The sequence below is a fragment of the Lacerta agilis genome, chromosome 12 (assembly GCF_009819535.1).
Source record: "Lacerta agilis isolate rLacAgi1 chromosome 12, rLacAgi1.pri, whole genome shotgun sequence".
NCBI lineage: Eukaryota > Metazoa > Chordata > Lepidosauria > Squamata > Lacertidae > Lacerta > Lacerta agilis.
In genome coordinates this window covers 31,901,332-31,918,106 of record NC_046323.1, presented here as the reverse complement: position 1 = coordinate 31,918,106, position 16,775 = coordinate 31,901,332, and the positions used below count along the sequence as shown (strand labels likewise).

The following is a 16,775-nucleotide window of genomic DNA, read 5'->3' as shown; positions in this document are numbered from 1 at the left end:
GTCACCATCCCTATCCAGGGACAAACCTTGCAAACTATGTTTGCCGAGCATTTTGCTCTGCGACTTTGGAACCCACATGTCAGATCCAATCACTGGCATCTTGGCTTTTTCCGGGTTTGCTTTGTCACTGTCAACATCACCAACTCCATTACCAAGAGAGTACCTCTGTGAGATACCCATCTTGCCTTCCCTTCTCACCATTTCCTGAACACTGGTACACCTAACCATCCTTGCGTCAGACATCAGCAATCTGGGAGCTTCATGCTTACAACCTGCATGGAAAACATGGTTATCAGACAAAAACATCATATGTCATCTCTAACCTTCCCCCCCCCCATGTTTACATCACAACACAACATGGTTAAGAACAAGCCATTCGCAATGTCACTTCCATTCTTTTCCTGGATGGTAGTGTTCTGTTTACAGCCTGAAAAGAACAAGCACGCTGCATTGGCTGGAAATCCATCAGCACACTGCGAATCCGACCTGGAATGAAAAACACGTTAAACAACACAACGTTATAGCTTTTCAGTACCCTTCCTGAAACTCTACTTCTTGCTGCCGGTGCTCTTGACACAATGCAGCTGTTGTCCTAACCTCTGGACTCAGTCCAAACCTCACAGGACAAACTTTCCACTGCCTCAACCTCAGCAGTGCCACCTGCAGGTTGCAGTGATGATTGGGATGAAGTCACAAGTCAGCTCCCCTTCTGTTCTGAGAACAGGAAACAGTTCCATCTTCCTCCAAAACAGGCCTCCAAACACAACTGGGGCTTTTGGCTTCAGGAACCTTGCCTCTCACCTCAAGTGGGTGTCAGAAAGAGCAAAGTCCAGCCCTCCGAACTTTTCTGGCATCCTAGATAGCCTTTCACTATCTTGGAAAGTTCACGGTGTGACGCAGCTCCAAATTCCTGCTGAACACACTCTGTGGCTGTTGGCCTCTGTGGCACAGCAGCTTCAGGAACAAAACACAGCTCCCCCACATCCCAAACTCATAGGGAACAACTCAGAAGAATCCTCTGTCTTCTTAAAGTCTATGCCTGTAGCTTCTTGCAGTGTCGGAGGGATAAACGCCTCCTTCCCCTTGTAGCTAATAAATCAAAACAGCTACAACAGTCATGGCACACAGCCTTGCCGCCGCATGAAGCTAACTTTCGCTTTCGCCGCTTTCAGCCTGCTCACAGGAAAATGCTCCAGAGGCATCAGGAAAAAGTCCTCCCTTTCGTAGTACACATAAATCAAGGCTTGGTGTTGTTGACTCTTCGTGACCCCATTGACCAGAGCACACCAGGCACTCCTGTCTTCCACTGCCTCCTGCAATTTGGTCAGACTCATGTTCGTAGCTTCGAGAACACCGTGGCAAAGTCCTGCTGCATTATAACTGCTCTTCTCTTTCTCAGAAGGCAGCTATCTCCCCCATTTCCAATTTCAGGGGATGGGACTTCTCTTCTCCCAGGTCCTTCCATGCAAACCTAGGGAAATCCATTCCTGCTCAATCTCTCCCAGAGATTATTTAGAGCTAGGAATCTCTCAGAAGCAGTCATAAATCTTAGCTTCTGTGTGCGAGCTTCTTGGCAGCTCTACACAAACATTCCAGTGTGCCTACTTCCGATTTCAGGCAGACAGTGTACCCACGGTCTTCACCCATCTCAGAAAAGGCTTCATGCTGCACACTGCCAGTTCCAGGAGACTTCAACCGGGTCAAAAACAACCGGCCTCTCCTCTGCTGGCACTGGGCCTGTGGCCCCAATCCCTGGGCCCATAACCGATGTCAAGAAACGGCCTCTACTCACAAGTAGGACCCTGGCAGAGACACATGCCTGACTGGCATGTTCCCTGTTTCCTGGATGATCATTCAGGAGCTTCTTAGCCTTCCTCAGCCCCCGGACATTTCAGTGATTGGTGTGGGAGTACATCAACACACTCTTAGGCATCCACAGAGGTTTGTGCAGTTGCGTAACAGACCACAGCAACCAGCATGTTGGCTAACCTACTTCATTACATATATACACAGACGGAGCACTTCAACATGGCTCCCTCCCATCAGACAGCAAAAAAAAGAACAATGGACAAAAGTCCCACTTCTGGGAACACAGTAAGACAAAACATCCTGTCTTCCGTCACTTCCCACTTCCCACTATGTGGAATCAAAACACATACCCAGTCATGTGATAAACAATAAACCCATGACTGCACACAGGGGAATGAATCTCCCAACACAACCATGGGACCACCTTTCCCCATATGAACCTACATGAACCCTGCATTCATCAACTGAGTCTTTATGAGGGAGGTGTGGAAGGTGGCAACATGAGAACGGACCTTTTCAGTGGTGGCTGAATGCTCTCCCCAGAGAGAGACACATGGCACCATCATTACCCATTTTTAAGTGCCGGACAAAGATGTTTCTGTTCGCCCTAACATTTGGGTCTTAATTGGGGTTATAGGTAAAGGGTAAAGGGACCCCTGACCATCAGGTCCAGTTGTGTCCGACTCTGGGGTTGCGGCGCTCATCTCGCTCTATAGGCCGAGGGAGCCGGTGTTTGTCCGCAGACAGCTTCTGGGTCATGTGGCCAGCATGACAAAGCCGCTTCTGGCGAACCAGAGCAGCGCACGGAAACACCGTTTACCTTCCCGCTGGAGCGGTCCCTATTTATCTACTTGCACTTTGATGTGCTTTCGAACTGCTAGGTGGGCAGGAGCTGGGACCGAGCAACGGGAGCTCACCCCGTGGCAGGGATTCAAACCGCTGACCTTCTGATCAGCAAGCCCTAGGCTCTGTGGTTTAACCCACAGCGCCACCTGGGGTTATAGGGTATGATAACCCCCAATTGGGGTTATAGGGTATGATTAAACTATGCCCAAACCTGCATTTGGTGTTGATCTTTAACAGGGTGGGGTAGGAGTTGTCTTTTTTATGTTATCGCAAGATGAACACTTTTGATCAAAGTTTTTTCATCTGTTTTGAAATTTGTATCATATATCCTTTTATAATTGAAAATCAATTGAGACATTCATTACATTCAAATTAATGTAATAAAATAGAAGCATCCAAATTTGATAGTTTCCCATTTTCAGTGTGTTAGTGTAAATCCCATGTGTGTTCTGAGAGTGAGCAAGAGATTAAATGAACTGAAATTATTTTCATTTAAGGTGCTGTGTCATGGGCTGTACTATTTTAGAGGACTATTTTATTGAAAGAGAAGGCCTCTTCACTCTCCTGGATTTGCTTGTTGTGAGTACTATTTATTGGAAAACCACTTGTAGTAAAATATTAAATACACACATTGTGTAATTGACTCTTGCTGAGGTGTCAGGTTTCAGCTATAGTCCATTGTTGTCCTCCCTGTCAGACTATACTTGATGTCTGTCTGTGATGCTCATGCAACCACAATCTACACTGCTATAATAAAGACTCTAAATGTACACACACAATTTTTCCATGTGCCAAGTATGACTCTTTGCTCTGAAAATGAAAATGTGTTATTCCCTCAACAGAGGTGGTGCCTTGCAGTCTGTAGTTACAGATGGAAAATGGGTGCAGTTTTATTTACAAAGAAGCAAAACAGGAAGAAAGTCTTCACTGTACATGCACAGCAACTAGGAAGCACTGCCTCAGGAAACAGACCTTCTTGGGGAATTGTTGGCATCCATCTGCCTTGGGAATGACAAATTGCACAGCATTAGGGTCTGTTCATACTCTGCACCAAAATAATGCGAATTATGGAAACAGTAAATCTGCTGCAAGAAATACATGCTCTGAAGTGAAGTAAATCAGTAGAACTTAAAATACTCATATTTTGCACAAACATTTTCAGTTTGTGTACTTTATTCTGAAACACCTACTTTACTTAGGTTTGGAAAACATGGTTTTTTGGGGAAAGGAGTGTGTTGGAATTAGGTAAAAGAGATACAAATCAAGGGTACTGTCATCTGTAAAGTATGTACAATAAAGTAGGCACTGTACTTAGATAAAAAAGAAGGACCTGCCTACAGGCTCACACTCTAAAATGCAGGATTACACAGGTGGAGGAACATGGAAGCCTTAAAGTACCGGTAGAACAAGTATAAACACAATGTGGAGTACAAATGCAGAGTGTTTGAACAGACCTTTTGTAGTGATTGCATTTTCAAACATATTTCTAAAATGAGAAAAGCAGAAACTTGCATTTCACTTATTTAAACTGGGGACAAAGTAATGAACTATATTAGATTATTAATGTCTTAAAGACTATTAAGAAGAGTGGTTAATGTTAAGAAAAAAGATACAAAGTTACTAAAGTATATTGATATTGAACGCAGTTGAGGGAGCGGGGGAAGTCCCCCCTCAAAGAAGATAGAAACTAGAATTAAATAATGATAGTTTATTGTTCCTGTTTATGTAGGTATGTATAAGTTTTCTTTTATTCTTTGTTGTTTTTGTTTGATGTGTTTATTATGTTTTCTTTATTGTGTATTTGTGTATGTATTGTGTTTTTGTTGTTTAATGTGAAAATAATAAAATATTTTAAAATTTAAAAAAAATAAACTGGGGACAAAGATTTTCAGGATTTAAAATTCTGCACCTGATAATCAGATTCCATTCAAAATATCACATCCCCAGAACTGGAGAAGAAAGCCTAATAATTTCATACAACTTTTAACAAGTATTGCGCAGACATTTTTCTGTCCATCCTAATACATTGTACACTTCAGCAAAGTCTGCCCTCTAAAATATTTGCTTCCTGCATCTACAAGTTTTATAATGGAAAAATAGGTAGTTAGTGTTAACAACTGAGCCCCAGTTCAAAGCTCTGTGGATCTCCTGTACATACCGTATGTAACTAAGAGATGCCTTATTCCTTTCACAACCCAGCTTTGCATGAATTCCTATTCATTCAGTGTATTCACTGACATTGAAGTTTGTGAGAGAAATCCATCTGTCCAATTGAATGCCTGTGTATTCATTGGGCCACTAGATCAGGGTTTTAATTCTCAAAGTTTTTTTATATATAATAATTGTGAAGGCAAAATTTGTTAGGGATTTGATTTAAAATCCTGTCCTTGTTTTTCTTCTGCAAAGTTAAATCAAAAGAATGTTTGCAATCTAATACTTGGGATATTAGTTGAATTTTGTGACAACTCTAAAACTGCTTCTCATATCAATACCTGGCGAGGGAAAAAAGACCAAACAGCAGCCAATTTATTAATAAAGTTATGGAGAGAAGAAGAGATTCAGATGGGAGTGAAACATGACGAAGTTGGGAGAATTGTTGGTAAGTATTAGATTGCTGAGTATTTTATATCATAGTAGTTGTAAATTTAAGAGAATTACTGAAGTTTTAAGAAGAGCTGAATTTTTCTAAGCATGATTATATACAGGAACATGGAGAGCAGGATAAGGGGGGTACAGCTGTGCCAAACTCAGAGCTGACAGGGTTTCTAGACTCTGAGCTTTCATTAAAAAAATAAAAATAAACCTCTAGCCTTTGTGGAACAAAAACTACGAAGCAAAATGGGCAGGCACTAATTTTCACAATTACTTGTGGAATTAGTGGCCACAGAACAGGCCGCCCAGTGTCTGGCAGCCCAGGGGCACCAAGCAACACCACAGTTTTTGCACACACACCCAGAAGGGGCCGGTTTTGCCAACCCCTAGGTACGTCTCTGTGTTGGTGTGTGTATCACCCCATAATTTGTTCTAGATTGGGACAATGAAGAAAGTATTTTTTTCATTATGATGAAGGGGCTTTCTGGTTCATTCTGAAGTTTGTTTTTACTTTCCCTGGTAGAGAAGGGGGTTGTTGCCCAGGTAAAATAATTTTGAAATTCATGATTTAGCATAGCTATGATAAGACAGAAGAATGTTTACTCAGAAGCAAAAAAAAAAAAAAAAAGCGCAAAGAAATTAGTTAATTTGTATCTTATGTAGAAATTAATGCTTAAAAACCCTTGTTTTTAAAATTTGCAAATGCAAATATAAATAAAATTTGTACATCTGCATTACAAGGGGAAGGGGTATTGTTGTTGAGAAAGCATGGGTAACATCAGTCCTGCTAAGTAGCCCAATACCGCTATGCTAATATTGCTGAGTGGTGTTGTGAGACACAATAGTACATGGCAACCCTGCAGTGTAGTCCAGTGTTGTTATCCAGTCGAGAAGGGGGCATTGCTAGAAAAATGCAGGGAGCTGCATGCCAAATTGATTGTAGCAGCAACATAGAGGAATGGGTGATTACTGGTAATTGCTTTCTCCTCCCTGATGGAAAATGGTATACTTTTGTGATTGGGTGCTACTTCTAGTATAAACACTTAAATGGGTATACTTATGTCAAGATGCACATCCTATTATCTCAAAAGGACAGGTGTTTGGCCTGTGCTAATTGCTGTAGATATGATGAGGTCAAAATAAATAAATACGTTGGTCACACAGAACAGAGCCCCAGTTCAGTCATGACTGAAAATACATTATTCTGTTACTAGTTTTACCACTAGATTGCATTTGTTCCTTCAGCTGCACAGAGCATCTATTATTAGTTTGATTGATTGATTGATTGATTGATTGATTGAGGTAGCTTTGCTTGGTAAATCTGTTTCACTCAATACCACTCTTTATGCACCTTATTTAAAAACTAAATTCATTTTCCCTAAACATAATCAGTTTCTTAGAAAATAACATTTTGTATAAGTAAAAGTGAAACAATGTAATAAAGTCAGTAAAGAGTATAGTAAACATTATTTCCAAACCAGTGTTTTCTTCTTCCTTTTTTTTTTTTTTTACAAACCAGTGTTTTCTGTTCTTATTCTCCAACCAAATTAATGATGTTAGATTTGAAGTCCAGTATTCATCTCAGAAAGCCATCAATATAATTCATAAATTAAAACAAACACCATTGCCAAGTTTTGACTCACAGAAATATACATAGACACCCTCATCATAATAGGGATGGAGTAGTCTGAAAACCAGTTATTACAAACAATTGTTGCTTTTGGGCTGTTGTGAAGAAATGTGGAGAGTTGTAAGAATTTCTTCAATAAGTTTTGTATTTTTAAAAATGCTTGGCTCAGTCAAGTCAAGCAGGCCAGGCCAGGAGGTAATAATTCTGAGGAATAGAGGCTCTTATATATGAAATACTTTGTTGTTTGTCTGTGGTATTTATATATCACTTAAGCGTTCACATTTCTAAACAGCATACATAAAAATAAACCATACAGAGGATAAAACAATAAAAATTCACCATAAAACTGAACATAAACCCAAACAGTAGCATAAAATGTATATTGGAATAAGAAAGACATTGTCATACACCTGAAGTTGTATGCTACCCCTGTATCTGAGCTGTGAAAGACTCCAGGGGTTTCCAGCACTTACCTAGGGTTTGGTTTCCTTGGAATGAAGGTCATTGGAGACTGATATATATATATATATATATATATATATATATATATATATATATATATACACACACACACACACACACACACACACACACACACACACAAAATGTTTTTGGAATGTCTCTATACATTTTAATAGATAATACCTAAATGACATATAACAGAGTACCATATTTTTTCGTGTTTAACACGCCCCCATGTATAAGACGCCCCCTATTTTTGGGGACACAGAATTAAGGAAATGGGGGGAGATTGCCAAGAGCTGTTGAGCTTTTGGGGGGAGGATTACCCAGAGTTGTTGAGCTTTTTGCAGGTTTTTTTTTTTTTTTGCAAAAATCACTCACCCACCGCACCGACAATCATGCACGTCACCACACCCACCAATCGGCTGCCCGCTTGCCACAGCAACAGCCAATCTACAACAGCCCTTGCCACAGCCACCAATCACGTGCCCAATTGCCACAGAAAATCTGCTCGCAGCAGCAGCCAATCCCCCGTCCCACCTCTGCACCATGTATAAGATGACCCTGTTGGAGGGTCACCGGGAGGCAGGACAGGCCCCCAGGCAAATGACATATATGTGCCAGCCTGTCTCTCCCTTCTGCGTGCCACTCGGGAGATCCATCAATCTTCTTCCCCAACTTGATTCCATGACTCATGTCTTGGGACGTGAGCACACATTGACTTAGCAGAGTCAACAACAGCAGAGCTAGGCTCGAGGTGTGAGTACTAAGCTACTTTATTATATACAAATCAGGACAAAGGAAAAACATGGCTTCTCTCTCTCTTTTGCCTTGGAGAGAAGGGAAAACAAAAATACAACAGAACAGAACAGTGTAAAAACAACTTCTGCTCCCATGACTCCCAACAGAGTTGGAATGTAAATACAGACATGTGATGAAACAATCCCACATATATGCACAGCGGGGGAATGGAATGCCAACAGACCCCCCATTTTTCACATTATTTCATAAGAAAAAATCTCGTCTTACACACGGAAAAATACGGTACACTCTTTCAGTGAAAGTATACTGAATATCTGATGATGAGTGGAACCTAACACTGAAATTTTCCCTCTGCAGATACAAAGAAGCCATTGGCTGGCAAGTTCCAAAGAAAGCAAGAAGTTATTCCAATGCCTGCCAGTTGTCCCACTATTGCTGTTATGGATGTGGCTGAAAATATGCGAGCAAAGATTTATTGTATAATATGTAAATTAGGTAAAGGCCATGAACTTATTTCCTGCATTTTACAATACCCCTTCCATATATTTTAATTTCTAAGGTGGATATAAAACAGTAAAACAATTTATGTTCTTTAACCAAAGACACCATGCATAAACAGAAGAATGAATAATCAGTTACAGACAAGTTTGGCAAGTTCATCTGCATCTGCACCTGCAGAACTAGGAAAAGAAAAATCCTGTATCTTCTTGTCAACCAGCTATTATGGCTGTCTAAGCCAGGAGCTTCCAATATTCTTGGCAAGATCACATAGTTTTGCTAATGTGTCCACTTTGAAATTGTCTTTTGACAGTGTAAATCTCAATACAGAGATAAGATTTCTCTAAAAGTAATTATTAATGCTTTACTTTAGGCTTTGAAAATTTGCCTGGCCTCTCTGCCAAGGATTTTGTTACACTTGCTATCATACGTAGATATCTTGACTTCAAGGTAAGCATTGTTTAATATGTGATTTGTTATTTTTGTTTTTGTTTGTTAGAGCTAGTACAGTTAAGAATCTGAATCACTACACATGTACTCCTTTGCAGCCACAATGCAAGACACATTGTTAGAATTTAAAATGTCAGACTTTTGCCTGTGATTACACTTGACTTGCTCTTTAAACTTCATTAATAAAAATAGATACTTGGACAGAGAGGCAAATGTGGCTGTTTCTGGGTCTTTGCCGGAAAAGAGTTAGCTGTCCTTGGTATTGATAAATTACGTAGCTTTTTAAAAGCGCCCCTTTCATTAATAAAGGTAGGTGAAATCTGGAGTGAGATATATGCAGAACTTAAAAAAGAAAACATCAAACCCGTAACTCCTGACCATGAAGCACTGCAGGTTATTACCGAAGCATTTGAAAACGTTGGAAAGATGGTTATTTCGCTTCAGACTGAAATGCTAGAAAGCCAACAATACCAGGAACTTCGAGAAGAAGAAAAAAGTTATGCCAAGGTAAGCAAAGAAGCATCATGTGAGAGGGAACCATTTTTTAAAAGAAATAAACTCCCTTTCTTATAACACCTATTTATAAGAAGTGCTTTTTCTTTAAAAACTAAGAAGTTGTTTTCTTTCCTACGGAGTCTATACTCGGAATACCATCTCCACTTTTGGGGAGGGAGCTAATTGCAAACAAATTGTAGGGTGTAGTGATATTGGTGCCTACAGTGCACAAAATAGGATTCCATATCTGAACTATGCCACTAAGGACACTTTTGAAGAATGAGAGGTTTTAATTTCCTCCTTAATTTCTTTCATGCTCTAGATTCAATCCCTCCATAAGCAGAAGGAAATGGTCAGTAAGTCCTGGGAAAGTTTCTTGGCCCGGACATCAAATTATGAGACTTTAAAGGTAAGGATATTGTGAATACTGAATTTGGGAATATTTTAGCTCCAATTAATATTTATTTTAAGCTATTAAATAGATATTTATTGTGGATCCTCTTTTTCTATTTTGTATAATTTATATTTTCAGAATAAATAGATTAAACTTGAATTTTAAGAATAGGAAGGCTTGTACAAGCAGGAGATGTGCCAACTGATGTCTTAAATATGTTCAAAGTAATTCCTTCAGTTTCTCTTTGGGCAGTGTGAGGTTGTTCAGTCATTTGTAAGGAAGGGGCATTTATGTACAATGTACTTGTTTGTATACTTAGCTAATTGCTAGATCTTCATATTACTTTTACTCAGGGTGGATTGCATCACCATACTTGGAAAGATACACAGTCTGAAACATCCCTATTTGTATAGTAAGCCTCTTAATGTGTTAAGGCTAAAAATTCAAAAGACAGTAAAAAGAGATATTTGAGTTTGCCATGTCATTTATCCCTCATCCCTTTTTGAAAATTTTATAGAAAGCGAAAAGGATTCAGGAAAAATCCATAGAAAATTCTAGAACAAAGGTAAAACCGTACAATGCAACATTCCATCCAACTGACATTAAAGGTCTAAATACAACTGTAAGTAAATGCTTACAAATCTTAAATATGAATTTCAAAAGTATTATCTAAGGTTGAAAATTCTAAGAATGCAAAATGTTTGTTTTCTTTCCAGCAGAGCAAGTATTCCACTATATTGTTATGAGTCAGGGGTGGGGAAGTAGGCTGTATGCAAGATCCTTCTAACCCCTGAATCCAGAAAGTGTTGAAAATATAAGCCAGGCTATCTTGCTGTTTAATGATTTTTAGCAATTGTTCAGAAAACTTTTTGTGTGTTTGAAAAACACCTTGTGCTGCAGTAGTCCAAGGGAAAGGATGAGCAAGGCCTTTGGATAATGCAGCTTTTGTACTGAGGCCTGCATCCTGGCTTAAACATGTTGAAAACCCATTATCTTGGGTATGCCAAGGATTGGGGACTGGGTAAGCTGCTTTGGGATCCAGAACTGTAACAAGGAGTGTGTACCAAGGAGAAGGAGGATGCGGGGATTCTTTGCTGGAGCCTCCCGTGTGCAGGACAAAGTCAACTGCACACGGGATACCAGTTGCTGGGGATCTGCGGCCAGCGTCTCACGTGCGTCCTTGCACGGGCACCGGCCAAGCCTGCGAACGGGACAGCCGGTAATTCCGGAGCTTAACTCACACCGCGCCGTTGTCCGCCAGGCTGAATCTGAAGGGTGCATGAGTAGTTCGGATGAAAAAGTGCCTCGTAGATGTACCTGCAAGCACTTGCAACCTCCTAAGTTGTTTCCTCAAGTAATATACCCAAATAAAAGGTGGCCAAAACTACGGCCAAGCAAGAGCGCTAGTAAACTACAAAAAATTAAATTAAGACGAAATAAAGACAGACAACCATTGTTTCTTTTGATGGCTTTGGCTAACCCGCATGGGCTATTGATTCTTTCTATGCCTCGACTGTTCTAAGACTATCTAAGCTAGCTGACTCTTTACCGCCAATTCTTCCGCAATACTAACCTTTACTAAAGCTAAAGCTAGCTAAACCTTTACCGCCAATTCTTCCTCAAGCTAACCTCTCTACCTCCTGCACGGGCTTCCAACCCAACCAACCCGTTCCCAAAACCCCGACTACCTGAATGACTGGTCAATCCTGACTATCTACATAACTGACCTCCTACACGGGGAGCCGCAGCCTTTTATTGACAACGAACAAGCAACGTCATGATCAATACTTTTACCAATCAGAACACTGTTGCTGCCCTTGAAAAGGGCGGGAAGCAGATTAACTGACCATTAACAAGTTTAAACTTTTGGAGCCAAAAAGTCTAAGCGGAGGGATCTCAGTGGCAAGACGCCTACTGAGTTCTGCTTTCACTTTCGCTTTTACTCGGAAGTATACGTTAAATAGTGCACATAATTGACATTAACCAGATACAAATAATCGCGGGTGCAAAGACACCCACGGAGTGTATTCCCACAGGAGGAAGGCTTGAATAGGTCCTGATGAACTGGAAGCTTGCATGAAAGGAATAAGCAGTTACCGTACTAGTCTAAGGTTAAATTGTAATTGTGTTTTATTAATTGGTTTTTGATTATGCATGTTCTAGATAGTTATAAGGTCAAAACCTGTTTAGGGAAGTTTTTAACCTGTGATATTTTAATGTATTTCAATATCTGTTGGAGGCCGCCCAGAGTGGCTGGGGGGACCCAGCCAGATGTGCGGGGTACAAATAAATTGTTGTTGTTGTTATATAAAACCTGGGTTTAGAGTTGAATTGCACTGATGTGACCTAGAAGTAAAGCAGCAACCTGGAGAGGGGGTCAGAGAAATGTTTGAGAGCAATGTTCAATTTCTGTTGACTCCAAGGCTGTGGCTATGGGGGAACCAAGGCACTTTGGGGATGTTGATGCTGTGAACCCTTCCATCGTAGGCTCAGGTTGTATATACAGTGGAACCTCTGCTTATGGACATAATCCGTTCCGGAGGTCCGTCCACTGGTCAAAACAGGGCGCTAGAAGAGGCGTCTTGTGCGCGTGCGCATTCGGCAGTAGCGCACTTCTGTGCATGCACAGGTGGTGGCAGCCTCTTCTGCGCACATTCAGATGGCAGAAGCCGCTTCCGCGTATGTGCAAATCATGGCAAATCCGGTGTTTACTTCCGGATTTGCTATGGACACAACTTGGAATATCCACGAGATGAGGCGTATGTAAGTAGAGGTTCCACTGTGTAAGTAAACTGTTTTTCATAAAGACACCACAGTCTCTGCTGTGCCTCATTCCCAAAGGAAACACAAACCCTGGGTAAGCACCTGGAACCCCTGAAATCTCGCACCGCTCGGAGATTGGGGGTGGCATGCAATAATATTCATCCTTCATATTGAAACACTTTTTCAAACAAAACATCAGTTCACCACCATAGTTAATCTATGGCTCTATCATGTAAGTGTAAGCTCTGTGGTATCAAGCAGCCTCTTCAATAACTTATGTGTTAGAGAAAAGTGTATGTTTCAGAATGCATTCTTGAAAAACAAATCATAAAAGCATGAATGAGAAAAGTAAATTACAAATCAACTAATAATTTTTACATTTTCTTTCAAAATATGCTTTAAAAGAAGAGAGTTTCAGAATGTCTCCTTTCCAAGGATTTGTTTTAAAACAGAGCTCTTGTTTTATTTTGTCAGAATACTGAGCAGTGTGTTTTGTTTTTCCAGGTTGCATCTGGTCGCTTAGTAACTGTTGAAAGTACACCTGCTGAATTGACTGGAGGGCCACTAGCTGAAACAGATCTTGCAGTCAAAAAGCTCTCCATTCGTGGTGGAGCCTTAAAGAGGATCAAAACAGTTAAAGTTGTGGATTCATTCAAGAAAGATTCAGTATCTGTAAAATAAACCTTGTCTAGTGCTGTTCTAGGCAGCTCCCTGTTTTTTGTTGTTGTTAATTTATATACAAATTTTAATCACCTATTTGTATCACACCGGTTAAGTGCACAGTTATTTTTAGATATATATTGCTTTAGAAATAATCTGGAGATCATGATGCTAACAAATAAATTCAGTATGTTACAAATATAGATTATGTCTAATTATTGCCGAGTTGATTTAGTTTGCTTTTTCCTGTCCTTTTGCACTAACATAAATGCATATAGCCATGTGTGTTATCATGACATTTACACTGACAAGGATTTGAAGCACAAGGGGAAGAGAACAGCCACTCAGGATATAAAGTGAATGTGGCATTAGCAATCACTGTCATAATCCAGTAATTGCTTCAAAATGAGGTGAGTAGGAGAAATCCTGGAATACTGACGTATTATAGGCAAATACTTTAAACTTTTAATAAACAGGCAGAGACTGATTCATACATTACGTGCATCTTAGTTCCCTGCCAGACACATATTTTAGAGCGAAAATCAACAAGAATAATTTGGAGAAAGCAATGGCAAAAATCACCCAAAGCACTGCAAATAGCACCACGTTTTCAATAGGCTTCTTTCAATGCAATATTTCATAGAAAAGGCCCATCTCCATGGTGGACTTGAACATGCTCAGTGAGCAGTGCATCTGGAATGTATTTTGGGAAGCAAAAGGGGGAAGAAGGGGAATGGGATGGAGTATCATCGAAGGAGGCCTGACTGGAACACTGAACAGGGACATTCCACGCTGCAAGGTTTTGTTACGGGTCCCACTTCTAATACATTGTTTTATAATGCAGAGTATTGCTGCCAAGTGTCTCCAAACGCTGCATGTGAAGAATATGCAGGAGCTTCCCTGTTCTTTTCCATGAGCAGGAGAAAGTTCAGTGGACAAAGGAACTAGAGATTGAGAAGACTGTATTTTGGCATATTAGGGAGATTATTACAAGTCTGAAGGATATTGAATTGAATAAGAGCACCATTCCAATAGTCTACACAGCATAGAAAAGATATTTTATGATAACCAACATAAGTGATCAAATCCAGTCTTTAAGGGATTGCACAGAAAATTACATAAAGCATAATTTCCTTGGGTTTACATTCCCCCCTTGTATGTCTTTAAAATGAAATTACCATTTATAAGATGCTGTATAAAATATGCTTGTTGCTGCAGGACCATGATTCATTAGCATATAAAAATATATTTAGTTTTCATTGCATTCTGAACTTTTAAAAATGAGAGAAACCTTTCTCCCAAAAAAGGACACGTGTGCTAGTATTAAATGCATAGATTTACCTGAGAGAGCACAGGAAATTATTCAAAATACAGTGGTACCTCGGGTTAAGAATTTAATTCGTTGTGGAGGTCTGTTCTTAACCTGAAACTGTTCTTAACATGAAGCACCACTTTAGCTAATGGGGCCTCCCACTCATCCTGAAGCAAAATTCTTAACCTGAGGTACTATTTCTGGGTTAGCGGAGTCTGTAACCTGAAGCGTCTGTAACCTGAGGTACCACTGTACATACAGCATTTGCATTGGAGAAAAGACCATGTTGACAATGATTGGAATGTGCTTAGCAAATCAGAACACAGAAAAAGATCGCAAAAGAAAAGTTCTCAGAAATATCTACAGTAAAATAGGTGCTTTTTGAAAGCCTCATTCAGTGTGGAATCATCTGGGTGAGGTCTCCTCTGTAGATTTGCCTCTTTGCTCTACAGCTGAGGTTTGTGAAGCCTGCAGAGGAAGGAAAGAGCCAATTAGAAGTACAGATAGTCCTTGTTGCCATTTTTTCTTTCTTGTTTTTTCCTGGTTGTCATCTGTGAAATATGTGGTTCTATTTCTATGAAAATTGGAGAATTGCAGAGTAGGACATGGATGAGGTAGGCTACTGTAACACAGAGAGCCAGTGTTGTGTAATGGTTTTAGTGTTTGACTATGACCTTGGGAAACCAGGATTCATAGCCATGAAGCCCACTCGGTGACCATGAGCCAGTCACCATTTCTCAGCCTTACCTACCTCACAGGGTTGTTGTGAAGATGAAATAGGGAACGGAGAACCTTGAGCTCATTGGAGGAAAAGGTAGTATCTAAATGTAAAAAATAAATGATAGATTAAATGCTTAATAGTTGAAAGAAATGGGGGCAAAACACATAAGTGATGATTTCATGAGAGCAATCCAGTTCATGTTTACTCAGAAGTAAGTCCTGTTCTGTTCAATGGGGCATAGTCCCAGGAAAGAGTGCACAACCTTACAGCACAATCCTACATGTGTCTATACTCAAAATTCATTCCCATTTAATTCAGCAGGACATACGCTTAGGAAACTTGGGATATGGGATTATAGCCTTAATCTAGAAACAGCAGCCTTTCAGTATTAACAGCACAGACTCCTCTGGCACCTTAAAGATGTAACAAATTTATTTTGGTTAATAATTCATGGACTACAGCCTGCGTTATCAGTTTCATGGCAGGTATAACACTTCACGCATCTGGTGTTTTATTAACAAGTATAACACAATTACCTTCTGATGCTTTCTGTCCATGTGTAAAAGTATTATTTGCAGATACTAATTGTCTCCTGCCCATTCCGTGAGACCTTGAGAGAACGCAGTCTACATACATATCCCAGAAGTTCTGAGCTAAACTGTTGAAGATGTCATTATGCTTGGGTTTAGACGACTCTTTTAGGAACATCATGAATTCCCAGAAAGCAGTAACTGTGCTTGATACCCTGAGTTTCTTCACTTCCACCAGCCTACGAGAGGAGATTTCCCAACAATGATGATCAATCTCTCCCAGGCCAGCAAGGGCTTCTTTTTGATATTCCAGGTTGCCAAAAACTAAATTCACCATCAAGAGACAACCCATTTGGAGATGCCACTTTCTGCTGCATACAAATTCCATGCTGCACAGAGGTATCTGAAAACAATACAAACAATTATGACTTCACTCCCCCTACAGTCTTTGGCTTTACAACTTTGAAACATACTGTCACGAAAAAGGATGTTAGTTCTGACTTCATCCAACTGGCCTGTGGCTCCAACAGGAGCAAGAAGACAAGTATGTGCTGTCACATGTGAGGTGGGGCCAGTAACTACTGTAGTTAAAATATGTTGCTCTTGCAGATAAAAAGAAAAGAAAAGAAAAGGCCTGAGAGAAATGTTGGGGCAGCTCCTACCCCACCTTCCCTGGAGCGGCTGAAGGCCTGTTTCCTCTGAGGGAAGGCAGAGGCAAGGTAGGCCAAGCCAGGAAGCATGTATAGCAGGAGTCAGCAACCTTTTTCAGCCGTGGGCTGGTCCACCGTCCCTCAGAGCATGTGGTGGGCCGGACTATATTTTGGGAAGGAAAAAAAAGAACGAATTCCTAT

General features: G+C 40.4%; 2 protein-coding genes across 3 annotated transcripts in view; one reads left to right on the top strand and one right to left on the bottom strand.

Moving 5' to 3' along the window:
* CFAP69 (cilia and flagella associated protein 69) overlaps positions 1-13,562 on the top strand; it is a 32,231-nt gene extending 18,669 nt beyond the window's left edge. The window contains exons 16-23 of one of the 2 annotated variants that reach the window (XM_033165262.1): positions 3,153-3,234; positions 5,062-5,254; positions 8,459-8,596; positions 8,973-9,049; positions 9,359-9,556; positions 9,867-9,953; positions 10,456-10,560; positions 13,206-13,562. In XM_033165262.1, the coding sequence (XP_033021153.1) occupies positions 3,153-3,234; positions 5,062-5,254; positions 8,459-8,596; positions 8,973-9,049; positions 9,359-9,556; positions 9,867-9,953; positions 10,456-10,560; positions 13,206-13,382 (1,057 nt within the window). In that variant the 3' untranslated portion in view covers positions 13,383-13,562. The remainder of the gene's footprint in view (positions 1-3,152; positions 3,235-5,061; positions 5,255-8,458; positions 8,597-8,972; positions 9,050-9,358; positions 9,557-9,866; positions 9,954-10,455; positions 10,561-13,205) is intronic. The other variant, XM_033165263.1, reaches the window with a different exon arrangement.
* A 1,470-nt stretch (positions 13,563-15,032) lies between these two features.
* On the bottom strand, positions 15,033-16,425 carry LOC117055619 (protein FAM237B-like). Its single transcript, XM_033165264.1, has 2 exons — positions 15,931-16,425; positions 15,033-15,141 (listed from the first exon to the last, which is right to left on the bottom strand). The coding sequence occupies exons 1-2, from the start codon at positions 16,310-16,312 to the stop codon at positions 15,068-15,070; spliced, it is 456 nt and encodes a 151-aa protein (XP_033021155.1). The 5' UTR covers positions 16,313-16,425; the 3' UTR covers positions 15,033-15,067.
* Between the last annotated feature and the right edge of the window lie 350 nt (positions 16,426-16,775).

What these genes read in the sequence shown, in the direction of transcription:
- LOC117055619 (XM_033165264.1), bottom strand. Translation starts at nt 16,312, where the DNA reads ATGGAATTTGTATGCAGCAGAAAGTGGCATCTCCAAATGGGTTGTCTC. An exon ending in TGGACAGAAAGCATCAGAAG is followed by an intron (nt 15,142 to 15,930) that starts GTAATTGTGTTA and finishes CTTCCTCTGCAG; the next exon opens with GCTTCACAAACCTCAGCTGT.